The sequence below is a fragment of the Hibiscus syriacus genome, unplaced genomic scaffold (genome assembly GCF_006381635.1).
Source record: "Hibiscus syriacus cultivar Baekdansim isolate YM2019G1 unplaced genomic scaffold, ASM638163v2 tig00111238_pilon, whole genome shotgun sequence".
NCBI lineage: Eukaryota > Viridiplantae > Streptophyta > Magnoliopsida > Malvales > Malvaceae > Hibiscus > Hibiscus syriacus.
In genome coordinates, this window is record NW_024063030.1 from 2,345,395 (window position 1) to 2,373,312 (window position 27,918).

Sequence of the window (27,918 nt, forward strand, 5' to 3'; positions counted from 1 at the left end):
TTTTTTCCCTTCCATATTAAACTTCTTATTGGAAAAAAAAAACCCTTAAGCTGTAAGTCAAACGTTAAATTAAGATGAATGTTGAAATTGAAATAAAATGGCGATTATAATCAATGAACCGATGACTTTGTTTGCCCAACCTTCTAATTCACACGACAGGACATGTGACCCCCCGATTTGTTCAACCATTCATTCCGCCCTTCCTAGAAGCAGGCATCTCACATGCTACCAAAAACGAAGTTACTCTTTTAAAAAATAATTAAAACTTTTATTTTTTTGTAAGATATTAATTGAAGTTAAATAATCAAATAATATCCACCTCCACTAGTACACAACTAGATTCAAATCATTGTAATCCCATCCTTCCCTCAATTTATCAATATATACGAATGTATGGTTTTTATCAAGTACACTGAAAATTAATATTCAACGTATAGGATTTATTTTGTTTTTATACCATATCAAAATTTCTCATACTTTTTAAATTAAAAATAATTAAGTGAACAAAACATAAACTCATGAATAGATAGGTACCAAATAAGTAGTTTGTCCTTTGCTTTATTACATAAGCTATCCATAACAGCCAAAGAATGGTAGCAGAATAGTCGATTCCAGTGAGCCAACTACTGCTATTACTACTCCATTTCAATAAACCACTCCGTCGTTACAAGAACCTCTTAATGCTCCCAGTTTACTTGCAAAACCATATCCGGGAAAGAAAACTGGGAAGGAGGTAGGCTTCACATTCATCACCAAATAAAATATAGCTAGTGAGTAGCCACCACATCAACTTTGGAATGATATGAATGATTAGAAGTGAACAAAATTACATTAAAAGTGAATGATTAAAATTTAATATAACACGTTTTCATTTCGATACAATATCTAAATCTGGCCTGATTACATTTCCCTTTATTCCAAGTTTTAGTGTGTAAGAGCTTCCTCTTATTCTTGCGTAATTGCAGAAAAGCGAAACTGATTATAACAACTACTTTAACAAATATGGCAGCGCAGGACATGCTTTTATAACTACATCTAGTTGGTTAAAACAGCTTTGGATTGATGTTCCATGAATGTTACAGACGGATGAAAATGGAATAGCTGGATAAGTGTCGAAGAATTTAGAATATGCTTTGGCAATCATCTATCAGTAGACTAGATCCAATGCCACATCTACAGCACTCGTGCTGCTGATGGAACTTCAAATGCAACAATTTAGCTATAACTCAAGAACAAGAAATCACCTTGGGAACAAAATCAACGGTGATTCCGAACGGCAATTCGTCGTAAAACTAGTCAATAACGGCTCCCTACTCCTGATCTTTCCAAGTAAAAATTCAAAATTCCACCAAATTCGGAGCAACAGGTTCATCTCTTTGCACGATGCAGGATGGAAATGAATTAGTTTCCAACCAATCATGGAAATGAGCTTTATACCCTGGTATCTCTAATGACAGAAACATCAATAAACCTAACAGATTTGGAGCTGAACAAAATGGTCCGCCCATCTTCTACGGCATTAAGGAATAACAACTACTGGTTTTTGAACAAACTCGAGGGAATCTGAAAGAAAGAAGAGGGGATGTTGATCACAATTCAGCATCAGAGATCACAACAATAAATTGACTATATTAAAATTTCAAGATGGGATACATTAAATGTTGGTAAGTAGAACATCTTTGCTCGGCATCAACATAAATATATGGTTGAAATTGTAGGTTGTGTGTGATCAATCTTAAGTCGGTCATGTACCATGTGCAGTAATTAGAGAATTAGTCAGGAGCTTAAAAATGCATTATTGGGTATCTCTGAGTTCAGCTTATGTTTCTTTAAGCAGATATTTCAGATACAGAGTTCAATGGGAGGTTCTGTGTAGGTAGGGGATGCTTTGGGAATGTGTAAAGAGTCCTCCCACCACACTGTAGCTACATTTTATGGGCCTAATCGTAAAAACGACACTACAATGAAATAGGAGTCCCTCCCCTCATGTTTGTAAAAGGACCCTAGGCGTTATTTTAAGTTAAATTTTTAATTTTGTCAGAGTAATGTTTATAATTATTGGATTTTTTTGGTATAAAATTGGCTCCTTTTTCTTATTAAGGGAAGCTAATTTTTTTTATATGACTCCTTGCTCTTATTAAGGAATGTGATCTTTCTAATTAGCTGCATAAGAACAATGGCAGAAAGCAAGAGCATAAAACAAGAAAATATACCATGTATCATTTTCATAAATGAGAAAATAAACAAAGAGATTGTTGGTTCGTTTTAAGTAGATAGTTAAAGAAGGTTAATGAAATACCTTCACATGATGAGGCATGATCTTGATATCATACGGTGCATGAAGCCACATCTCAGGTGAGTAGAACAAAAAGTTCTCAGGTCTACTGGTGTACACATCGGCATATTGATGGATGTGATAAGCAAAAGCAGATTCTTGACCTTTGTCAGTGAGGAAGGTGGCCCCAAAAGATGTATTGAACATTCTTTTCATCATACAGCGTGCTTTCTGCCTCTCTTCATTTAATTCGCTCATAAGTAAGTTGTATGCTTCACTTCTCTTACTACTAGGTACAGTTGCATGTAACCTCCCAAGCAGTTCCTGTAGTATATGAAATTTTGCCTGCATCGAAGGAACATTTTTAAAAGGATAAAGTCAAAATTCTATTTTTGAATTCTCACGTTGAAGACAAAAGCAATGGAATTCAGCAAATAATAGAATGGTCAACAGAATTCAGGGGTCCGAAGCATCAAAATTCAGCACACTAGGAGAGGTGGCAACAAAGCAGCCCATGAGCTGGTTCAACTCAGAATGAATATTGAAGACAACTTATACTGGATTGAATAGTATCCCCATGTATTGAACAAACGGTCATGCATTATATGATTTATTAAAGCTCGACTAAAGTTTCATTCAAAATAATAATAATTAAAAAAATAGTCAATAGATGTAAGTAATCGACATTGTAATCCATTCAACTCAACCAACCTTTGAGTTGCCAAATAACCAAATAAGGAAGTCAACCCCATTATACAATATCATATATCCCAGAGGCAGAAATATTTACCTGTTCAAATCGATAGCTATCTTCATTCTGTATGCGTATTTCATTCTGCAATCAAACACAACCCAAAGACATGAAGAGTTTGTCTTATAAGACATCACAAACACACACAGAGACGAGAGCTAAGAATGAAAAGAGGCATACTTCTAGTTCATGGATGATAGCAGCAGTCCGCCAACCAGCCTTTGAAGGGCCCCTCAAGTCACTAAATAGGTGATCACCGAAGTACATCACCTAATAAAGAAAACCAGAGCAGTGAAATACTCCCACCAGCAAGAACTTACCACAATCTAGCTACACATGATTGAACAATCTTGTACAAGATCATATAAAATGCTACAGAACATAAAATATGATATACCTCTGGGCCATTCCATTTAGTAATTTGGAGAAAAGATTTCAGGGATCCATGGTAATATATTTTATTCTTGAGGAATTTATCCACTTTTGTAAAAGTTAGAGTATCCTTCTCTGTGTCATAGCAGCTGCAATTTAAGTTCCAGGAGACTGATCAATAAATATGAATCCGAAAAGGATGCAATTGTTATTAGCAAGTGCACAACAAAGGCCAAGGGATAAAACTAAAGTAAAAGACAAGAACAACCTAATGCAGAAAAGAAAATTGAACTTCCCTAATTCTGCTTCCACGTTTCTATTTTTAAGCATTTCACAGAATTCTCTTCTTCAGCAGCAGAACTCTTTTTTGAACCTCTGCACTCTAAATTTTAAAGCCACCTGATCAAATTTCCCCATGAGATTGTAGATCAGGTTTGTGTCCAAGACTCCAAGTTTATGTGGGTTATTTACGTTTTTAAAAGCTAGGTTTCACTGGGAATAATTAATTGGATAGGTTAAAAAAACATTTACGAGTCTATTTTGATAGACACTCCCTCGTCTACTTGGCACCAGATGGCAAACTAAATCTTCAATTCACACCAAATTTTCACATGATAATCTAATTTTTATCACGTGCTTTACCAATTCATATCCATTGTAGCAGAGGTCGCCAAATTAGTTCAATTATGCTATCTCATGTCATTAGAGCAGAAAAGAAAAAATAAAATAAAAATTATCCTCAATCACTAACCATGTTAAAGAAATAGGTGGAGAATATAAAAAAATTGAAGATACAAACCGGAAAGGATGCTCAGAAGTATAGAAATCCGGCTTATTGGCTTTTGCAATTACAACATCAAAAAGCTCTCTCCATGAATGTTTGTTATCAGTCGAATCCTAAAATATGTGTCAAACTTAGAGCAAATTAGACACTTCTGAGTTCTGAACTTTACCAATTGAAAGAACATGAGCATGCCAAAACATTATTAAATATTAACAGGCAATCCACATTACTTGGGCATGCTAGTTTAGATATGGCAGAGAGAATATTTAAAACATGTGGATCAAATTTTAAATAGTGTACACGTGGCATGGGCAGCTAGAATTTGATGTCTTAAAAGAAAAGAACGCAATAGTCATAATAAATTTTAATGACATTGTTTTTTAACATGTCAAGTCTAAATTGTCCATGCAACATTTGCAGTGTTTAAAACTTGATCCATGTATTTTGAATATGCTCCATGTCAAACCCGAGCTAACATTTAATGCTCAAGCAAATGGCTAGAAAGACAGAAGGACCTGATTGAAACCCCATGGATAGTTTGATAACTCAATTAGAATCTGGGCATAGTTTGGAGATGTTTAGTGCAATTCACCCAAGTTATTTTGACTAAACATATCATGTAATTTAAAAGGTCCTCCTTACAATTTGATAAAAAATTGTTTGAATGTTTCTATAATGATAATAGTAATAATAACGATGATGAAACAACAACAACAAGAAGTTCATGAAACCAATGTAAAATATGAGGGCAGAAATCAGAATCATCAATCACCATCGAGCGACTTCCACAATGATATGATTAAATGTATTTGAAGAATATTTCCATCAACTATATCTTCTCTACCTTTAGAAAGAATATTCTGTATTGCTTCAAAAATGGACCACAGGCAATACAGAATTTACAAGCAATAAATATTAATCATCCATTAAGATTAACAACTATGAAATAAGAAGGCATCAGTGCTACTGCAATTTATACCTCCAACAAAAACTGCATCCCTCCATCCACAAAGTAATACGGTGAGTTTGTTAGCAAGAAAATTTTCTTCCCCTTCTCCTTTAACGTCCTAAGAAAGTGTAATAATTGGCCCTGAAACATAATCCAAAATTAGCATTCCCAGGAGGAAAGAACATATTTCACAGAGGGCAGGGCAAACTTTACAGAAGTCTTTCTTTGAAACTAAAAGGCACTCAAAAATAACTAAAACATAAATAATTAATACTTACATTTTTTACTAGATATCGATGAGGATCAGAAAGAATTCCTCTATGCATCAAACCACTTCGATGAACATGCTGAATTGCACGATTAACATCTTCATATACATAGCAGGCATCAAATTCTAGTTTAGCATCAACGAAATATTGCACAATATCGGCAATGAGACATGCCTAAAAAGATTATGGAAGGGAAAAAATCAGGAACTTGAAAATAGAACAAAACATGTGCTTATCATAAAGGCAAATAGTCCAAGAAAAGGCAAAAAATACTTACAAAACCTGATAATACAATTTGGCAAGCCTGAAATATGTACTATCCATATCAATGTCCACAAGTGGATTTTCAAATTGACAGGATATTTTGACATTTATTAGATATATTGAAAAGTGAACTTGTTATCTTATTTCATCAATAACATTGGAATGAAGAAGAAGAAAAAGGCAGCAGCAGCAATGACTAAAAGAAGTACTAAGATTACAGTCAATCAAAAGGTATTATGAGACATTAGCATGCATGTGTAAGCATTTGTTGGAATCCCCTAGCCCAAATAGCACCATCTGATTATAATGCTCTGACAAACACTCATAGATGCGTCTTAAAAATGTGAAAGCCTACATATGCTATTATTTAGACATACATGTACAACATTGTTATACATACAAACAATGCAATTACTGAAACCAACCTCACTAAAGCAGAAAAAGTCCATCAAGCCCACAAGACGGCGTGCCTGGTCATGGCCAATATGTCTTTTTCCATATGTCTCTACTATTTCCTTCTCACTAAGCTGCATCATAAGTTGCAAAATGAGAAGCAGGATATTTCATATAGTCATGTAAGAATTTCCCAACACATGCACATGATACAAACTGATAAGAAGCCTCAAGCTATTGCTAGTGATCATTAATAAAAATGACGAGTTGTTACAAGTTTTAAGAAACTTTAAACTCACATCTTCCCAGGTGTCAAAACCATTCATATTAAACATGGCAGGTTTTATCTAATATTTTCCTCTCTCCCTTTATTGCCAATCATACACCACTATAGTTTGGTAATAAATAACCCATACTAATCATCAAGGCAAACCTAGTTCCAGCATTGCACAATAAGCAGAACAGCCAGGTCACCAGAAATAATTAATAGTACCTGGCGACGACCATAGAAGCATCCCTCTAGCTCTATGGAACCAAAAAAATCCAACTTCAAGAGACATCCATGCTGCCTATCAAAGTACAATCCTCTAATGGGAAAGGAAGGATCATATTTAAAACTCAAACAAACCTCTGGATACCTAAACTGCAAGAATGCGATAGATAACAATATGTCAACACCAACAATAAGCCACACAGTAAAAAAGATCAATTACATAGCTGCATTATAATATCACATAAATGCTAACCTCATTCACCATATGTTCCTTTGCGAGATCATATATCAAACTTTGCAAGTTCGCAGAGTAATGTACCAATGTAAAATCATAATCAAATCCGTATACCTGAATAAGATCCAGTCTAATACCCCTATTCACATATATACCTACATTAACATCAAACAGAAAAACATTTTGAATACTACAGGGTATATAGGATCCGCAAATCTGCTAAAACAGATTCAAATTAAACATAAAGGAACAGAACATAATCGAACCTTCAGGATTCATCTTCGGCATTGCCTTGAGTGCTTCTGGAATCTCGAGGAAACTCCGTTTGGCAGCATGAAACTCCGTCCGAATCCTGTCAATGTCATCATTAGCCTCCGAAGTTTCTGCTTCTGCACGCTTTATTCGTTCCTCGAACTTGGATACTGTTTGCTTGTAGCCACGGACATTTGCGCCAAATCCTTTTTTTTTTTACAATAATATAAATCTCAAATAATTCAACAACTCACAACTTGTACCAAGAGAACATAATAAATTTAAAAGTTAGAAAAATAAGATTGCAATCGAAACATGCCTATTTGAAACATTTACAAAAACAAAAATATATAAGTCCAAATTTACAGATTTTTTAAAAAAAACAAACAAACAGTAAACAAAAGAATAAAAAGGAGGGGAAAACCTAAAAGAACACCAGAAGAAGAAAATCTCGTTCTCTGCAAGAAAGATACATGAAAAGTGAGATCATTGCTGCTAATAGTTTTAAAAAAATATGAGAGAAAAAATAGAGAGAGAGCGAGAGATGAACATACGTTGAGAGAAGAGCAAAGGGGAAGAAGCCTGCGAAAGGAAGCCATGAAAGGAAAGGAACACAACTGAGCTTACGACGAGATTGGAAAATGGAAAATAGCAGATTTATTATTTTTTGTTTTGAACTTCAGTCCTGTGAAGAAAAATACGGGAAACTTGAATACGGTGGCTGAAGGAGCATTTCAAGTTCCAACTCCAAATCCGCCTTTTCTGGGTTGCGCTTATTTCGTTTGATAAATACTACTAGTTCAATTTCTTCTTCTAGTGGTAAATCCTAAGCCAAAAATAGAAAATTTTATTAACATATTTCCACTACCTTTTAAATTTGCTGATTTCTTTTTTTAACTGCGCGAAAAAACAATTCTTAAATTTATATGCTAGTGAATCTTCCGTTTGTATTTATTCTAATTTTTTATTATCAAGAAAAAAAAATTATTATCAATATTTAAGTTTAAATATTGACCTTTATATATTATGATAATTAAATATCAATATAATTATATAAAGGGTCAATTATAAATTTATTCATTAAATTTTACTCTCTCTTATTTTATTCATTGTACTTTCAATTTTTTAATTTATTATTATATTTTATAAATTAAATTTTTTATTTGGCCGTTTTCTCTCTAGCATATAGATAATGTGAAATAATTTAATATTAAACCATCACTTTAACCTATTTTATTGATATTTTATATGATTTGACATTTATCATTATTATTATTGTTTTATTAATATGCAGAATAAAAAAGAAAATCAAAATGATATTCAAACTCCATATCCAAAAATTATACTCAATCCTGAACCATAAACTCTCCACGACTCCACCCCATCCTCACGCTCTCACCTCTCTACCTTTACAGGTTTTTTCACCCGCCCTTCTCTTTTCGACCATCATCCGTCCACCGATGTCACGTCTCCCCAACCTTTCGTCCACCCTCATTGCTTTGTACTCTGTCTGAATAAGCTTTTTAACCGTGTTGTTGATGAAGGACCATTTATACTCAACAATAAGAAGAAACATAAGGAAAAAGTGGAAGAAAATGGAGAAAAAGAAGCGGTATTGTATAAGTTTCCAATTCGAAGAATCAAGATAATAATTAAGTGCGGGTATTCTCATATAGCTATTTCTCAATATGTTTTTTTTGTTGTTAACAAAGTCACGGTAATTCCTATTTTTTGAGTTATTTTCTTTAATGTTTTTAGGGTTAAAAGTTTGATAAAGATACACTCTTTGTTGTTGTTATAGGGTTTTATATTTGTTTCAATGCATGATTACCTGAAATGTATTGGACAACTTGAGAATTTCAAATTGTTCCTTGTAATTTTTCTAAAAAAATGTAGGCTTACAATTAAATGAAGGATGAAATTTTAGGATTGTTTTCATGGTTTTTTTTAATTGATTGGGGTTTTAGGATTTAGGGGTTATACACAAAGAATTAAGGAGGCGTGACACCGATGGACGGAGAGTGACCGAAAAGGAAGAGGTGAGTCAGAGAATTAAGTGATTATGGTGTAATTTATCTTATTTTCTAATTATTGTATTTTATTTTCTGATGTATCTCTTACCTTATTTTTAATTATTAAAAAATCATTATCTAATCCACATTATAGCATTGTTACAAGGTTTAACGGTGGAATGACTAAAAGAATCCAATTTATAAAATTCGATGAGTAAATTAAATGAATTAAAAATATAGTGAATAAAAGAAGGAAGAGTAAAGTTCAATAAGTAAATTTGTAATTTACTCTCATATAAATATATTAACTACAATTATAATTCTATCTTATGTTACATAATTGTTTTTTTATCATAATTGGACGAATGTGATTTAGCGAATTTTTACATTTTCTATATTTCATCATCAGACATTTTTTATGCAAGGAACATGGGAAGGTAAAAAAGAAGTGGAAGAGATATTTTTTTAACAATTAATTACCTTTCACTTTCCCACCACAAAAACTCTTGCAATATAATGCTATTTTTAACAGGGAAAGGCAAAATCTTTGTGTTTTGAGTCAGTCTCTCACTGGGACCAGAGTGCAGAGCATCTGATGTTGTAAAACACTATACAGCTCCTATTGTGCTTTTCGCAACTTTCCCATATGGCAGACAGATAAATCAAAACACCAAAAAAAAAAAGTAAAACTTTCCCATATTCCAGTAATGAGCTCTATCAAGACTGAAGAGAACGCCGAATCCAAACACATTAGTTTTCTCCAAAGACTAACCTGTTGAGAGGTACTCTGGTGCAATATGCCCAACGGTGCAATATGCCCAACAGTGCAGTGGTCACACGGAAATCAGCATGATCAAGGAGCTTTACAAGGCCAAAGTCATCAACAATGAATGGCTTCGCGGTAATCATCTAGAAGACTATTAGCTGCCTTCACGTCCCTGTGAATCATCTTTGGGTCACATTGTTCATCGTAGATACAGAAGCCCCCTTGCTGCTCCAATGGCAATTCTCTTGTATTCCAGTCTAGCGTTGGTTTCCTGCCAAACCCCATTTCATTTACATGAGCCGTGCTAAATTACGGTAAAAAAATATAATCTCCAAATTCAATGACAATATTTTTTTTCTTTTAAAACCTGTTTATGTTTTTGTGCAAACCTCTGAGCAAACAGAATTTGCAAAAATAAAATAAAATGAAATGAAACCACTTGATTTATATCGCCCCAGACAAAGTTTTTGATAAAGATTGTTGAAATTTACTATCATTCTGATGAAGACCGACATGAGCTTCCCTGAAAAAAGAAAACAAATGACATTATTACAACCTAAATGTGCGATATTTTCCAAAACATACACACAAAATGAAGTGACAGGGCCGTTACAAGGTTTTCAGAAGAGCAAGTGATCATAGTCCAGCTACAAGGATCAACCGAGTTGTTCAACACCTCATATGGATCATTCAATTCTCTGCTTATAATTATCAATACCTCCACTGTGTGTATTCCACCACGAAACAAGAAGTTCTTTATTACATGTTTATACAAAATTATTGTTTATTATTAAACTTCATCCTTCTTTTATAACTAATTAGTTTATTAAGGCCCAATCCTTTAATTGTTTCATTTTCTATAGGAAGAAAGTTCTAAATTGGCCCAATCAATTTGGCGTTATACTTTATACAGCTAATGGGCGCAACTGTTTTGTCAGCTCTTCCTCAAAATTGGCAAATGAAGCTTCCCTGAGCCCACTAAGATTTACAAAAAAACGAAATATCACATAGAGGACCGGATTACGTATCTTTTACTTGTTATCAGTATCGAAGTATAAAGATTGTGAAATCTGGGTGTTGAAAATTCAATCCCACGCGTCTCCTTCCTTCTTCACAGTTCACATCCCCGAGTCTCCAGCAATGGGTGAAACCGGTAATTCCCTCTCCGCGTCTTTCTTCATGGGATCCCTCAACAGATCTCAACTTAGTTATAACTCTGTTTTCTTTTGTTCTGTATGTTCTTCTCCGTAGATTCTTTCTTCTCGAACAAATCTGCGAAGATCTTCGTAGCAGGCCACCGAGGCCTGGTTGGTTCAGCCATAGTCCGCAAACTCCAATCTCTGGACTTCACCAACATCGTTGTCCGCACCCACGCCGATCTGGACCTCACCCGCCAATCCGACGTCGAATCCTTCTTCGCCGCTGAGAAGCCTCAGTACGTGGTACTAGCAGCCGCGAAAGTTGGCGGAATCCACGCCAACAACACCTACCCGGCTGATTTTATCTCCATCAATCTCCAAATCCAGACCAATGTCATCGATTCCTCTTACCGCCACGGCGTCAAGAAAATCCTCTTCCTCGGATCCTCCTGCATTTATCCCAAATTCGCGCCGCATCCCATCCCTGAAAACGCGCTCTTATCCGGGCCCCTGGAGCCCACCAACGAATGGTATGCGGTTGCCAAGATCGCGGGGATCAAAATGTGCCAAGCTTACAGAATCCAGCACGGGTTCAATGCTATTTCCGCTATGCCGACGAATTTATACGGCCCCAATGATAATTTCCACCCGGAGAATTCCCACGTTTTACCCGCTTTGATGCGGAGATTCCATAAAGCCAAAGTGGACGGAGCGAAAGAAGTTGTTGTTTGGGGGACCGGGAGTCCGTTAAGGGAATTTTTGCACGTGGATGATCTGGCTGATGCTGTGGTTTTCTTGATGGGGAATTACAGTGGATTGGACCATGTGAATGTAGGTAGTGGAAAAGAGGTTACTATTAAGGAATTAGCTGAGTTGGTGAAGGAAGTTGTTGGCTTTGAAGGTGAGCTTGTTTGGGATACTTCGAAGCCTGATGGGACTCCTAGGAAGCTCATGGATAGCTCGAAGCTTGCTTCATTGGGCTGGAATGCCAAGATCTCATTGAAAGACGGGCTTGTCGATACTTACAAATGGTACTTAGAGAACGTCAAGCAATGATGCAGGTGATATTGGTGGTTTTTTCCCTGATGAGTTTTTTGATCGGGGTATTTGTTGTTTTGTGATGTTGTCAATTACTCCATTATTATTGTTGCTGCTATAAGCTATGTTTGGATGTGCCATTGAATAATTTGAGGTTAGTTGTGTACCAATTATCTGGCATCCAAGTTGAGCATATGGAATCCCTTTCCGATATATTGGACTGAACTTTCTATCGAGGAATTGACTTTAATTTTTTGTTTTAGTTTTGAACTGGATAAGTTATGTTCTATTATGGTTTTGATTTAATATACTTATCTTTGTTTGAAGGGAATCCATGAAACAACTGGGAACTAGGTTTCTGGTAAAATTTGGTAGGCATGTAATTAATTGTTTTTGCTGTCGTTAGTTATGTTACTAGGATTACTGAAGACATCTTTTGTAATCTTTGAAATGTGGGGATGATATTATAATTATGGTTTTAAGCTGCCAGGGGTAGTTGAGCCTTTGTAGTAGCACTACTTTCATGTATGAGAAATGTTGGTTGATAAAAACCTCACCCCTGTTGGGTCTTTGGCACTTGATACTTCCTATGATATATATATCAACTTGAATGGTAATTATTCAGAGACAAGCCATTGCTTTTCTAATTTTTTTTTCTTTTCATGATTTATTTATTCTTACAGACTTTTATGTATGCGTTATGTTACTACATTCATGTTTCATCTGTTGTTGCGCAAAAAAGTATGTCTAGTAGGATACACAAAGTGTAGAATGGGAGAGGGACATATGCAATCTTGCTAACTTTATTTCATCTATGCATAATCATGTCCGTGATTCCTTCTCTGTTATGTTATTATGCCATTACACTTTTTATATGTAACACCCTGTAAATTCCACCCTTCTCATTCTAGAATTTGAACTCTAAACATCCAAGATATAGTCTGAATATCTAACTGCCAGGGTGCCCCCCCCCCAAGGACATCCATGGCTGTGGTTTAGCATTTGCCATTTTGGAATTGTGTCAAAACACTCATTGCTGCAGTGTAAATTTCATTTTGTTGACTGAAGCGCTAGACGTTAAACATTTAAATCGTCATCAGAGAGTTTCCTACAACTAGATTCAACCAAAGTGGATTCCGGATTATATTTTGATCAGAATGAATTTGATGCTTTAGCACCCTTCACTATGGCAATCTAAGCGTCCCTCTTCTAGTTTACCGCTTCAGTACGTGCTAGTTCTGTTTGAACTGTGAAATGCTGTTGGTGTGGTAATTGGATAATGTGAAGTAGGTATTTGTAGTATACTGAGTTACCTTTAGTCATCTAACTGTGAATACCTGCAGTGAAACAGTACATCGAATTATTGTTATCTGTTCTACTTCCATTTAAGGGTTATTTTGTTGAATTTCTTTTGCTGTCGATGAATTGAAATTTTTGTTAGACTGCAACAGATTTAAATTTGGTTCATACACTGTTTGAAATTTGTTGAGGCATTGTGTTCATCTAATGTGTGAAAGAGAATATCATGACTGAGAGAGCATCAAATGTCTTGTGTTTCATGTTTGCAACACATTTTTCAATACGTTAAAATCTTAAACACTAATCATATTCATGAATATGATGTGTGTGATTTAAAGGAATCTTCAACATTAAACACGGTTGATATGTGCACGCAGGAAAACTCACAACCCGCATGGTTGGCCGTAATTGCCGATCAATTATGATACAAACATCAATAATCTGTCCAATCCAACTGTCTTTAATCAATTTACAGAAGCCAGTGGTCATTTAGATCTTGAGGTCCCGAAAGTACCATTGGTGACGACGCCAATTGAATGAAGAAGAAACAGCATGAATAGATCTTCATCCTAGCAGTTAAAAAAGTCAATGAGCATAAATGCAAGGGGGTCCCTCTTCATTAATTACTACTCATCTCATAAATGCTTGCATTGCGTCTACCTTTCATTCATCCAGCAGTAGGTTATAGGCTTCCATATTTGGATTGGTTTAGAAACTAAACTTGTAAACACGGTAGTTAAGCTATAATGGAAAACATGACTACATCAAGCAAAAAGTGGTACAGAAAATAAATAAGATAGCACAGCTGGTTCAGGATAACAAACAAAGCATAGGCACTAGGATACGTAGCCTGAGACAACATTTTACCTACAACCAAGTGCTCAGCTCAGTACTGGGTTTGTTTGCATTACAATTTGGCATGCAAAATTTGGAAATTTGTGTCATCAAATCACTGTTTGGAATTGAATCATTTCTTTGCTAAAAATCTGTCTTCAGCTACCCCTCATAAGACAAGATCATAAATTTGCTGACATGTGTCACACTGTTCTTTTGATATGGACGGCCACCTGACTCAATGCTGAGTCAAATTTATTTATTTCTTTTATAATTTTAACTATTTATTTGACTGAAATTATAAAAGAATTATGTTATCATGCATTATGTATGAAGTATATGAAAAAGGAAAGAACTATCATCCAAAAATGTAAATAAGCATGAAATAGGTACACAACTTAGAAGAAAAACTAAATATATGCTTGGATGTTGAAATATTCTAGAAAAACATGAACCCACCTGACACAGACAAATTAATAAATCTCCATAAACATTCTGATAAACACATTACTATGATTCTGATTAATTATAAATCAAATCATCATCGAGAAATCACTTTCCTGGGAATTACCATCAATGAAAAGCCTCATCCACCAAAGATTACACTAACCACTAACATTGAAACAAATATATATATAATCACATATGAGCTTTATTAAAAATGATGAGATAAAACAAGCCTAACCTAATCTAAACATAAGCAAAAAAGACACAACCCAGATTCACGTGCATGCCAAAAACCGAAAAAGGAAGCAAAACCCAAAATTTGCAGAGCAGTGTAGACATGATAGGACACTTCCATGAATCCCAAACCCCATCCTTCGTCGTCACCACTCATTACCTCTACTCTCTCGTCTTTCCCCGTCTTTCTTTTCACCTTTTGCTTAAAATTATCAAACTTATTTTTGAAATACATTGTTTAGACTTCCATGGGTACTGTCCTCCCCTGCCCTACAGCCAAGTCTAGGTGCTCTCTAGGCCAGCAGTTTCCCCCACACCAAAATCACAAAAAGATAAAGCATTAGAGTGCTCGCTATAGAATAAATGCAGTAGAAAATTACAAATTCATTACAGAAATGGGTATAAGACAGTAAAAAAGACCAACACATTTCCCCAGGAGCTGCACAATAAATTACAACCAAAATTGAGCTTTCAAATTGAAGTTCTCATTGTTGACTGGTACCTCCAAAAAATTACCTCATAATTATCTTCCTACTTAGAGCTGCACGATAAATTACAACCAAAATTGAGCTTTCAAATTGAAGTTCTCATTGTTGAATGGTACCTCCAAAAAATTACCTCATAATTATCTTCCTACTTATTTACTGCTCTATTTTTTAACCTCCTTTCTCATGATTTTTCTTTTTCATGAAGCAAAGCACAAACACTAACTAAAGCTAAAAGAGTCACTCAAATTTTAAAAAAAACAGAGTAAAAATATAGTGGAAATGATCAGAAAAGAGAGCAGCAACATACCCATTCCTTTTACCAACATTATGGAGCAACAATGTAAGCACTAAGTAGCAAAATAAGGCAACAAAATTTTTTTTAGTGTATTCATAAATGAACAATGTAAGAGATTGAGCCGATCCCGCCAATATCACCACCACCGCCATCACATCCACCATCTCCCATCAGCGGAGGCTGAATAAGAAGAGAGCTCGCTGCAAAGATTGGAGTTTGAGGAAAATGATATCCCTTTTATAGTTGCCCCATGCTTCTTCATATGAGCATCCGGGACCCATTTGCTTCACATAAATTTTCATGGAAAAGCTCAACCTTGCTTCAAATTTCTTTGTAGATGGATTTACAACAGTAGTCACCATATTCCACCGGTCTTGAAGAGAGCTTTCGCCCCCTCACCACCACAAGCCTGTATCATCATTATAACACAAAAAACACAGGGTGAAAAGAAAAGCAGCAAAAGAACTAGTCGGAGAGTTCAAAAATGAAAGAGAAAAAAAATACATGAGGTTGGTGTCTGTACGTTTTGATTGCTGTTTTCATCTGCTTCCCTCGGACGGGGTCTTGCTGTCCTAAATTATAAAGCAAAGGGTGAAGAGGAAGAAAGATAGCATTTTTAAGGAAGAGGAAGAAGAAATGAGGTTGCTCGCATATGTATGTACACTAAAAACATAACGAGGCCAAGTAAATGTGGGCAAAAGAAAGGAGGGAGGGCGGATAGTGTTGTTGGTACGGTTTGGAGGGGGAAAGGGAATGGCTTTGCCTTCACCACAACTCAGCTTCAGCTGTTTCAACCCCCAAAGTTTCACTTTACTTGCCCCAGAAGCCCCAGATTAGCTAGATTTGCGCAAGCAACCTTTGTCCTTTTGTTGTTTCCTTGCCTACCCTTTATCATTTCCCAAAATCCCTTCCTTACCCCATGTTTCGTACTATAAATATATCTCTTAAATATAATTTAATTTTCTTAATTAACGTTCAAAAAAATCATGTGCAAGTTTTTTTTTATTTGCTTCTTCATTCTGACTGTACTGTTCAAAGCAGCAGCAAAGCCGAGGTGAGATTTATGGAGACGGCCAACCCTAAGCCCCCACCACCCAACAGGGACATTAGTTTTTATGGATTCTAGGGGTGTAAGTGGCTAAAGCCACATGAACCTACATCCACTCCAGTCTCTGTCTTTGGGGTCCTCTCCGGTCAACAATGCCTACTTACATCTTTTTATCGTGGGACTAGCCCCTCCCAGGGGCCCTCTTTCTGGGACCAATGCCCTACCAACGGGGTTGTTCGGCCATTCAGCTCCACGGAGGTTGAACAAATTTAAAGATAGAAAATAAATGTGTACCACGGATTTCACGTATCCATGTTTAACAGAAAGCGCAAGCGTTGTTGATTTCCTTTTCCCTTTCCAGTCTTTGCTTCGCTTGTCTTTCTCATTGTGTCTAGTTTATCATGCCCAAAATCTCTGCTTATTCTTCTTGTTTAGGCAGCTAATGTGGGAGGGGAGCGAGACGGGCTTATTATTAATCAAAATGAATAGCACGTGTACGGTGATGGGAAGTAGGATGCATTTATTGAAAGTTAATGTTTGAGTTTCGTTTGTTGTATATTTATAAAATGGGATACCAAGTGCCAATATCAAAGCAAAGCCCGAGAAGTAGACTATCATAATAGAGAACAAGATGAGTCAGAATGTCTGAGGAAATGTCAGATTTCAGACAAGCAGAAAGAGAAAACAATTTTGTAACTTTTTTTTTGATAAATTATAAATTTACGTATTGAATTTTATTTTTTCTTTTCTTTTATTCACTATTTTTTATTCTTTTAACTTATTCACTAAATTTTATATATTAATTTTTTTACCACTCAATCATTTTTCATTAACAATGTGATTACGTGACTTATTTCAATATTATAACTTTTCATGCGTAGTTTAAAGGTTAATATATTTTTTGTCACCATTCTTTTACTGTTCATCTTCTCAATTTCTCCATGTTCTTCCTCCCTGAACGCGAGATTTGTTCATGTGATTAGCCTATTTACATCAGAATGTTGATAATAGGGTCAATACAAAGTCGATTAAATATGGTTCATTTCGTTTGTTCGGTTTTGATTCATTAACGGTGATAGCGCTGATTATAATTTATAGATTAAACATTCCACCCTGCCATCATTTCAAATGATGTTATTCTAATCCCCTTTTTTAATGGTTAACTTGCAGGTGCCAAGAAAAAACATCTGGAATTATTCACTCAATTGATATTCACCCATCACGGAAACACACTTTTCTGGTAAGATTGCTGCCTGCTTTCTCATTGTTATGCTTTTTCATTTCAATCATGCCAGTGCTGGTTACATTTGAGATCAACCAACTGTTCTTTTGCTACCATGAGAAATCATCATAAGACGTAAAGTAAAAAGAATAAGGCGAAAAATAGAAAAAAATAGCATTTCTTTTTTCCACTTTCTTATTTTCTAAATCTTCTGTTAATTTGGTAGTGGTTTTGCAGACATAGTTCTGGCTTCGGACTATGCAGAACCTAAATGATAGCAAGATTTAATGCTAGCTCGTTCTAGGATGTATAGGACAATCTTGTAATTAGTGGAATACTTTTATGGATATGGCTGATGGCTTTTGCAGATGTCGGTTAACATTCCTACCCATAATGTAAAATGGTTCTTTCTTCAATGTTTTACTTGCAGGGGATTCTGTGCTTCCAATTCAATTTTTTTTACTACTTATTTATGTCGTAGCTTTTTAATTTTTTCTTACCTATCCAAGCAATAGGAAAGGTTGATGTTGGAAAAAGCTTCAAGAAAGGTCTAATCTGATCAGTTTTCCTCCATTTAAACAATGTTGGAAAGAAGCTTCAATTTGTGTTTTGTTGAATTGAAATTTGTGTTTATTGATTCTTTGGTGATTACTGGTCTTCCATGCTAGAATACTTTAACAAATTCTATTTGCTTGAGATCTTTTGTTGAATTTTACTTTTTCTAGCGTTTCACAGGCAGGAGGCTCTTCAGGCACTGTATTTGCTTGGGATCTTAGAGCACAACAACAGCCTATTGTCCTTTCGGGTGCCGGGACAGGTGAGGCTCCAATTTCTTTGTTATCTGAAAGTGAAGTTTGGGAAGTTCAGTATGATCGCTACACAAGGTCTTCAAACACCAGCAACATCTCTTCCACACGGATTCTACCTATAATGATCTGCTCCGAAGATGGGATCCTCGCGGTTATTAAACAAGGTAAGCAGTTCTTAAGCAACAAGTATTGTTGAATTGTGATATATGGGGCAGAACAATGGTTAAGGTTGAGACTTACATCAAAAGATCTCATGACTGAAATATAAAATATTTTACCAATTGAATAGGTGAAGAACCCTTGGAGCTGCTAGCCGAGCCCTGTGCAGTTAAATGCTTTGACATTGATCAGCAGAATCCCTCTGTAAATAGAAACTTCACAATCTCACTAACTTTTTACCACTGAAGTATAAATAGTGAGTTCCTTACAACAGGTACAATTCAATGATACCGTGCAGGATGTCATATGTAGCTCGGAATGGGAATCTATAGCCATCTTGACAAGGTCTTGATTGGTAGAAACGAACACAACGGTAAGAGATGCAACATTAAGCCGTGATCAGTAAAGCTGAGGATGTTGAATTTCATTAAGCAATTCTTCAGGGTTTTCTTTATGTAGAAATAGAACAACTAATGACTTGGGGGTTCTCAAAATGAAACGGCTCGTTTTCTGTTGACCTGTGTACGTGGAATTATTAAAATTTTTAGTAAGCAAGCACTCGAATCAATCCTGAGACCAACCTACACCAAACTAAGTTGGTTCCGTTGATTTTGACTTCAGAAACTTTAATCAATTGGTTTGACTCGAGTGTCTTAGACTACTTGATAGGCGGCACTCGCTAAGCAGCCAGAGGTTATGAACAGTCCAATGCGTATATGCCAGGACAAAATAAATAAGTGGAAATTATCGGTATACTGTTATTATAGTATAGATACATAAAAATCAAAATGATTTGTGATCATACAAGAGCAACACACTAGAAGTACATCAATATCCTCAAACCCAAACAAATAAAACCCTTTACGTAATGGAATTGGAATGAAACAAATGACTAAAAACGCTCGATGTAATCCCTCGATGATACAATATTAATGTTTAAAGGAACACGACCACGACAAAGCCAAGATACATAGTCCAAACTCTCTGTATGACTGAGCATGATCAAGGGCTAGTTTTTGAAGGAGGTGGCGAGAAGAATGGAAAGGATGGGAGGGTAGATGGTATAGTGGGGATTGGTGGCAAGTTTGGCAGAGGTGGCATTGTTAGTTTTGGTAGGGTAGGCAATGTTGGCATGCTAGGAAGTGGAGGTAGAGCTCCAAGCTTGGGTAACGATGGCTGTGTTGTCGGTAATGTTGGTTGTGGGAGGGTGGGGAGAGATGGCAGTGGTGGCAGCACTACTCCAGGCAATGTTGGTGGCATTTGGAGGAGACGGCGAGCTGCTATCACGACATTGATGTTCAACAATGACAAAGCCATGATAATGGCTAAAACAAAACAATTGGTAGAGGCCATTTCTGGAGCTTTGGAACCCTGCAGAGAAAAGGAAGGTTGTTTTGCTGCCCGTCTAATGGTTTGAGAGTTGAGTGAGGAAAACAAGAGATGTGGGGGATATATATATATAGCCTGGAAGCAGGGAACCTGGTCTCTCAGGTTGTTGATTACTGGTGGTATATGGTTGGAAATGAACGCATAAAGTCGTTTCAAATGTTTTGTTAGTTCATCTTCTCTTTGATGTCGGAATTAAAAAATTGTCAAATGTAGTTGTGGTTGGCCAGAAGCTACCTGAAAGTATTCAAGTTACCATACAAGTCGTCGACATGTCAAACAATTTCTATAGCAGGCCACAATTTTAACTCAATTGCTTCTTCCCGTTATTCTTTAAATGAGAGAATTTATTAAATTTGCAACGTCAAGAAAACACGGATATATTGATATTTAAAGACAATAAATAAGAAAATAATTTAATGGTTAAAATCAATTTAATCAGATCAATTTTTTTATAATACTTTGAATGATTCATAATAACTTGATATGATTTTCATTTTATTCCGTATCTTCTTTGTTTGATATTTTCAATAAAACAGTACTTGGGCTCCAAAAGACATCAAATGAGTCGAAGACTTTGCACTGTGAAAAGAACTCACAACCCAAACTCAACAGGTGAAGTATTGCCCCTTTTTATACGAAAACCTCCCACAAAGACGCTTCAATAGTTTAAGTCCACACATATATAGACTAATGAAATCCTTAAAACTTTCCAATGCGAGTGTTACATGCATCGTATCCAGCATCTTGGTAACAACCATGATATAGAACAATAGGCATGCCCAAGTTTTCGGGCGAAACAAACGGCCTCAGTGAACAATAGGTTCGAACACCGCATATGTAAGGATATAAATATTCATTATTAAATAATTGAGAATCTTTTAACCTTATATTCACCCAGATTTATATAAATAAATAAAAACAAGTGTTCCCAAAAGTGGAATTTCCGATAAGCCTGACGGTTTCAATCGATTAACATCATAGAGATGAACGAAATGAGTAAACATAAAGGGCAAATCTTGGAAATATTTACAGAATTGTCCCACTTCTTTTTACAATCCTGGAAAGAGTAGCTTTATGAACAAAGGAGATTAAAGTTGGCTGTACAATAAGAAAATCTAGTTCAACTGCCACCACGATAGCGTTTATATTCTGAATATTTTATAATGTATGTACACTTTGGTTTCTTCCATCATGTCGGAATCTGCGCTTTCAGGGCAGGGATCAGGAAGGAGGTGGTGAATGAATGGCGGTATCAGGTAACATGGCTACTGTCACTACGAAGTATTCACATCCAGTTGGGAGACCATAGGGGTTCAAACTTGATCCTGAATTCAGGGTTAACCGCTCTGTCCCTGTGTTAGAGGTTAGTTGTTCCGCAGGATCTGCCCTGCCACGATCAGGTCTACTTGATGAAGGCAGCAGTGGCTTCACTGTTTGATGCTCAATGTGCACAATCTGCCCGACAATGTAGCTTGGCTGGCTGGGGAGATGATCAGTAAACAAGGCCACGGATTCAGTAGACAAGTAGTAGTTGGAGCAGTTTCGGGTGATGGCTTCGTAATGCCCAGATGAATTTAGTACAAATGCAGCAATCTCATGGACTTGCAGGCGGCTGAAAGATATTTTTTCCTTGTTTGACTGAAGAAAGAAATTCAAACCAGTCAGTTAAACAGCAAAAAAAAAAAGCTTTATATTAAATAAACATAAATTGCATAAACACAGACGGCAAACTATTTATTCTACAACAGCTTGCTAGACATAATACATGATTAACGGCTCTGCAAGAACAAAAGTTTCTTTTTCATTGTTTAAGCATATATATAAACAAGCCACATTCACCCATTCTTTGCGAAGTTGAGAACAGTGACCATGTTACCTGCTTCTCAAGTTGATGCTTAGTGAACAGAGTTTTAACCAGCTCATTTTTCTCTTCCATTTCCTTCCTAAGCTGTTCATTTACACCTTCAACATTAGTGAACTTCTCATGCAGCTCTTCACGATGCTTAGACAAGAAACCAACTTTTTCAGCAAGGACCTGGGTACATTTGCGGAACTCAGCAGAGCCATCATCTTCACTATCATTAAGGGAACTGAAAATTTAATAGCACAGATATAGGGAAATTTATCATTAAACTGTCAATCAAAGAAGTTTAAAATAAAATAAATGAGGAAGAAGAAAATTAAAAAGAGAAGATAATTATGTTTATGTATACTATCACCCTTTCAACTCCAAAGGGAATAGAAAGCAGATGTTTCTATATTTCCCCAGGAAAATGAAAACAGCAATGAGTTTGAACAAAAGTATAAAATTTTAAGCTCTCTGATCTTTAATTTATAATATTGAGAACAAAAAAATGTTTCTTTTCTTCCAGCCCTAAGCTTGCCACTCTTTTGCCCCTAAAAATGGCCAATCAGTGGATGAAGGAAACTGGATTGAATATAACTACTGTGCAAACCTCAAAAGCACTATATCTAATAACTTACTTGGCTAAAGATTGAGACAAAGTACGCAAAGAATCAGCAAAACCGGCCATCCCACCAGGAGCGTAGACACAGTTTCGTAGCCTTTCAAAAAGACCACGCATCGTAACAGCCGATGCACGGAGGGAACTATATTCTGAGGCCCTGCGATCAGCAGCACAACGATGGCTTTGGGCTTCCTCTCTTGCTTCATGCAAACAATTCTCCAAGTGAGCACAGTTCATCTGTACCAGGGACGGAAAATTAGAATATAACACAAGAAGGTTGATCAGATAGCTGAATTTACACTATAATGGCAAATAACACAGGTTAGACTTTCCTTCAACATCCCCTCCAATCAAATTTCATTGGTAGCAACAACAATATTCCAAATAATATAATATATGAAGGATCCTTTAGTTCACCAGTAACCTCCTCGTCAGTCGTCCAACTTTGCCACTTAGTCCAACCTACAACTTATTGGGTTTCTCTCGCTTTTAAAAAGTTAGATTTACACCTGAAGCATTGTTTTGTATAGAATGATACAGATCCAGTTCTGCCTCTCCTTTCACCCAAATTGTGGATGCCACTAGGCCAGTATAATTGAAAGAACAATTTACTTGTACATCTAGCCCAGAAAGGTATATGACTTCATACAATGTAGTTCATAATGTGTGAGGGGAATCCTAGAAATATCCATGTGAAAGCTAACATGAATGCTTCAAAAGATGACAAAATTCAATGAAGAACTTTGTTTAATCTATCTTAAAACTCTGGAAAACCAAAACGAAAGTAGCGGGAAGAAATTTGCCTGGTACTACCTGAGATTCGTCAAGAAGTTTATGATTTGTTTCCATCTCACTCCTAAGCATGGAAATCTCATCCAAAGCATCCTTAAGCTTTGCTTCAGTTTCACTTAATTGGTTCAGCTTATCTGCAAGAGCACTTTGCAACTCCAACACAAGATCCCCACCAACTTTTGAAACTAACCCTAGCTCAGCTGCTGTCCCACAAGGTAAAGCATTCAAAGGCTCAGGCATGCTTTCAGCAGTAGAACTGTTAGTGAGAGACATGCCAGACTGTCCCACCATCCTATCTTTTCCATCTTTCACTCCAATTTGCAGATCTTCTTGTTGTGGCTCTTGCATCGATGAATCCAAATGAGGGTTGAGCATTCCAGATGACTCCATCATATTCTCATCAACCCCTTCTCGACCTTTGCTTGTCTGTCTTCCAGACTGTCCCAGCTTTGCATCCAAAGAAATTGAAATGCAAGAAACCTCATCCATGGGCTCAGATGTAGCTACACGAGGTACATTCACCCCACAACCTGAGATATCGGGCTTGCAATCATCATCCTTCACACCCTGAAGGCCAAAGCCAGTGGCATTATTAGTTATAGAAAGCTTTGGCCCCTGTGAATACCGATCGGACAATCTCTGCTCAAGTTCCTGAATGCGCTTTTCATATGAAACACACTGCATTTGTTTTTCCTTAAGCATTTGTTGGAGATGTTTTTCGTACTCATCTTTCAAATGCAAGGCTTCAGCAGTCTTTTCTGCAGCATTTTTCAATAAAGTATTGACTTTACTATCATCAAGTGATTCATATTCAAATTCAGGACCCAGAGAACAAATCAGGGCAATTGCAGTGGCAAGTTCAGCTTTTAGTTTTGCGTTCTCGACTTCAATCTTGCTAGTTCCAGCAATCTCAACCAATTCAGATCCCTCAAGGAAGTCCTTGGAATCATCTTTCCCAAGAGTATCTACACCAATCTCTTCAGTATCAGCAGAATGAGAGCTCTCATTTGATAAGGAACTTGAACCTCTTAAGCTAGCAGGTTTGCTAGGCAGTCCTACTAAATACTCAGGAGCATAATGGTCCAGTTCAGGAATATCAATATCGAGCAATGCAGTGTCAAAAGGAGCTATATTGACATCACACTGGTTAGGGGTATCATATAACCCCATGGAAGCCAATATATCCTTGGGTATGTACAAACCATGTGCTTTCAGAAATTCCTCTCGTCTCCTGACCTCAGCTTCTCTCTTTGTTGCAAGCCTTTCAGCCAGCTGGCCAGCCATGCCCATGTAAAGCTTCATAGACGCCTTTCTTCTTATTATTTCAGCAAGACATGCTCTATATGCAGGACCAATTCCACGGACTAACTTCAGGTCCATAAATAGATCCTCCTGGCGCACCATTGCCTCTTTGAAAACAGGAAACTGCAGTTTGACATCCTTTATGTGGTATGTAACATATGTAGTCTTTTGCATGTACGTGTGAACAAACATGTTCATTTCATTCTTCTTATCCTTGCAAAAGTCAAGCAGCTTTGATATTGCATGTTCACAAGCCAACATCCTTGGCAGATGATTTTTGTCATGGTCGTCATACATAGGACCCAGCTCTGAAACTGCATCATGAGGACGAAGGGAGGAAGATAATTGAGAGGACAGACAATCATCCACAAGTTTCTTCACTGTATTGACATCTTTACTGCAATAACACAAATGCAAAGTCATCAATTTCAAACATACTGGAACTTTACAGAGATAGTTATTAGAGAAAATCATTGCATCGTATGTGCACAAAAGAACTGTAAACCAAAAAGCAGTTGAAAAAGAGAATAGTAAACAAACAAATAAGCTTATGCTTAAGAAAAGTTGAGATCCAATTGGACCTTAGAAAGTAGAGTAGAAACGAAATAGGGACTCTTAAATTGTCTCAGAAATAGAGTTCAGTTTCTCAATCTCAAAAATATTCTACAAAAGTGTCAGCTAGGGTTAGAAGAATACTTGTTCACTTATACATTTTCCAAATGCACTTTTAAACGTTATGAAGGGTCCATAATCCTTTTATGACCAGATTAGACTAGTATAAGATTAAACCCACCAAGCTTCTGTTTTAACATTTTCTTCAGTTGACACTATTGTATATAGATCAAAAGATCTATACCATGAGGAATCCCATAAGTGGTCTCAAACAATTCATAGTCATATGGACATGAGGAATCTCATTAGTAAACCTCCTCCAAATCACCGAGCCACATTAGACTTGACGAAAGGTTATTATTAACCTTATATACAAGTTCTGCCCATCTTCATCAATCAGTAAAGTATGGACTTCGAAGTCATTATTATTTTAGCCTCTTATTTTCCAGGACAATTTAACCTAAATTGTGTACCTCAACATTCATCATAAACATTTCTAGAGAGTCATGCAAAGCAAATATCATAAGAATAACAAATGTAATGATTTTCCATACTGCTCAAACACTCAAAATACCAAACTGATCCCTGCGATAAAAACTATCCAATATAAAGAAGGGAAAAAATCATAAGTTCAACATTGAAGTGACAACACATTAGAGTAAACAATCACAACACCGGATCACTATAACATAATAAAGAGGCTGATCTCAAATAACTAGGGTCCTAGGAGGAAAACAAAAAATGTATAAACCAAAATAACAAACCTTAAAAACTGCATAATGCTCTTCTGTTCATTCAGGTACCGCTGATGCTCTTTGATAGTTAGTTCTAAATTCTTAATAGGCATGGAAGCCCTTGAAGTGAACAACTCCTCTACCTTCCGCTTCACCTCACCAAACATCTGATTGAGTTGCACAACTTTGTTCTCAAACTGCCTGTGAGAGCTGTTACAATTTTCTGCTGACTTCCTTAAGTTATCTTCCTTTACAAAATCCGATAAGTACTTCCTCGTAGCAGTCTGTAATTTCGGGTGAAGCTTGGTGGATCTCAACTTCTGCATATCCTTATCGAAGTTTGCCAACAAATCAGCATGATAACGATGTTGTTGCTTATACCGCTTCATAAATTCCGAACAATTTTGCTGAATCATCCTATAATATTGATCTAAATTACCCCTTGCAACATCCAATGCCCTCTCCTGAACCTTCTGCTCCCTCAACAGCCTTTCACAATGATCGAACTCTGCCAGTGTTCGACTATATAGAGCTTGTCCTCTGTGATAATGGTACCTAAATTGCCTCTCATAAGAAGGTAAAGCCTTCAAAGCCGGGTCAAGAGCATCATCCAAAGGATGAGGATCACTATAAGAAGCCGGCGGCTGGGGTTCAGAAATTTCAACTATATCAACGTCCTCAGGTGGTGGTGGTGGGGAATTAGTTTGCAACCTTGACTTGTTAAATATGAAGACTTCCCGGTCGCTGGAAGGAAGCTTATATGCAGAAAGTGGCCTTTGCGGCTCGAGTTTCAAATCTGCACATAGAACAAGCTGATCGTTGAAGTGAACTCCAGAAACAAGTTCAATCGATTGCATAACTGCCTCCACCAATGTTGTCTCATTGCAATCGAGCTCAAACGAATGTCCGTTCTCAGCAATATGAACCAAAAGCTTACCTTCAGGAATCAGATCACTTGTGATACTTGAACTCATCTTTTCTTCAGCTCCCAAGAGACCACAATGCAAACCCAAAAAAATCAATGTTTTGGCAAACTAACCCGCACAGAAATGGGGATAATTTACCAATATCTCAGCCCTTAATAATAAAATCCTAAATTTTCACCAAATATAAGCAGCGAAGGTTTCCTGGATATAATGAACCAATAAAGTTCCCAAATTTAACGTGAAATCCTTCCCGGAATCCCTAAATCGAAACAGAGCCACCATAAAATTTCACTGAAAAGACCGAATTTTCAATAGATCCACCAATTAAAATGCCACCAAAAACCCTGATTCTCGTCAGCCAACCACCGAATACAATAAATTAATAGACCCAAAAAAGGCAAATTCGAACTCTTCAGATAACCCCCAAATATCCCCTTTTTGCTTGACAAACAAAAAACACAATTTAACCCTCCACCCCCAAAAGAATATAACAGGAAAAAGGAGCTTGGAATAGGGAAGAAGGAGAAGAAGAAAACCCGGAATCCGCGAGCGAACAAAACCAAAAGCGATTACGTGAAGAGAAGGAATTGTGTGAATTTTTAGGGTTGAAAACAAAGGCTCTCTCCACGAAACCCTTACGATATATATATATATTTAAAATTTTTAAAATCTATGTCTTGTTTGGCTTCTTTTTATAAAGGGAAAATCACAGAGAAAGTTTTGCGGGAAGTAAACCAACGACGATGTTAGCAGGAGAGCTCTCTCTTCTGTTTCTTCCTTATCTCTGCCAGGAATACAAAGGCTAATCAATTTCTATTTTATTTTATTCATTTGTTGCTGTTTTTTATTATTATTAATTTGACTAAAT

The 27,918-nt window shown here is 36.4% G+C and overlaps 5 protein-coding genes and 2 long non-coding RNA genes across 8 annotated transcripts; 4 read left to right on the forward strand and 3 right to left on the reverse strand.

Moving 5' to 3' along the window:
• Positions 1-917: 917 nt before the first annotated feature.
• On the reverse strand, positions 918-7,775 carry LOC120157060 (5'-nucleotidase domain-containing protein DDB_G0275467-like). Of its 2 annotated transcripts, none has more exons than XM_039168318.1 (14): positions 7,592-7,775; positions 7,462-7,495; positions 7,052-7,243; positions 6,804-6,940; positions 6,551-6,700; positions 6,090-6,191; positions 5,410-5,574; positions 5,162-5,272; positions 4,198-4,295; positions 3,424-3,547; positions 3,207-3,296; positions 3,066-3,110; positions 2,300-2,620; positions 918-1,563 (listed from the first exon to the last, which is right to left on the reverse strand). In XM_039168318.1, the coding sequence occupies exons 1-14, from the start codon at positions 7,634-7,636 to the stop codon at positions 1,534-1,536; spliced, it is 1,644 nt and encodes a 547-aa protein (XP_039024249.1). In that variant the 5' UTR covers positions 7,637-7,775; the 3' UTR covers positions 918-1,533. The 2 variants fall into 2 exon arrangements, with proteins under 2 accessions (XP_039024249.1, XP_039024248.1); XM_039168317.1 differs by having other exon boundaries at positions 7,052-7,249.
• A 3,096-nt stretch (positions 7,776-10,871) lies between these two features.
• On the forward strand, positions 10,872-12,315 carry LOC120157061 (putative GDP-L-fucose synthase 2). The gene is made up of 2 exons (XM_039168319.1): positions 10,872-10,968; positions 11,067-12,315. Exons 1-2 carry the CDS (start codon positions 10,956-10,958, stop codon positions 12,008-12,010), a joined length of 957 nt encoding a protein of 318 aa, XP_039024250.1. The 5' UTR covers positions 10,872-10,955; the 3' UTR covers positions 12,011-12,315.
• A 3,253-nt stretch (positions 12,316-15,568) lies between these two features.
• LOC120156838 lies at positions 15,569-16,324 on the reverse strand. The gene is made up of 2 exons (XR_005519090.1): positions 16,113-16,324; positions 15,569-15,998 (listed from the first exon to the last, which is right to left on the reverse strand). It is a non-coding gene; the product is annotated as an uncharacterized LOC120156838 (long non-coding RNA).
• An 815-nt stretch (positions 16,325-17,139) lies between these two features.
• Positions 17,140-19,179, forward strand: LOC120157258 (nuclear pore complex protein NUP43-like). The gene is made up of 5 exons (XM_039168452.1): positions 17,140-17,146; positions 17,808-17,877; positions 18,585-18,832; positions 18,958-19,031; positions 19,126-19,179. Exons 1-5 carry the CDS (start codon positions 17,140-17,142, stop codon positions 19,177-19,179), a joined length of 453 nt encoding a protein of 150 aa, XP_039024383.1.
• A 636-nt stretch (positions 19,180-19,815) lies between these two features.
• On the forward strand, positions 19,816-20,244 carry LOC120157259 (WAG22 antigen-like). Its single transcript, XM_039168453.1, has one exon. It carries the CDS (start codon positions 19,816-19,818, stop codon positions 20,242-20,244), a length of 429 nt encoding a protein of 142 aa, XP_039024384.1.
• Positions 20,245-21,197: 953 nt separating this feature from the next.
• Positions 21,198-27,861, reverse strand: LOC120156915 (autophagy-related protein 11-like). Its single transcript, XM_039168185.1, has 5 exons — positions 26,155-27,861; positions 23,498-25,175; positions 22,701-22,921; positions 22,093-22,306; positions 21,198-21,854 (listed from the first exon to the last, which is right to left on the reverse strand). Exons 1-5 carry the CDS (start codon positions 27,096-27,098, stop codon positions 21,438-21,440), a joined length of 3,474 nt encoding a protein of 1,157 aa, XP_039024116.1. The 5' UTR covers positions 27,099-27,861; the 3' UTR covers positions 21,198-21,437.
• Positions 25,162-25,584, forward strand: LOC120156916. The gene is made up of 2 exons (XR_005519095.1): positions 25,162-25,292; positions 25,365-25,584. It is a non-coding gene; the product is annotated as an uncharacterized LOC120156916 (long non-coding RNA).
• Positions 27,862-27,918: the final 57 nt, after the last annotated feature.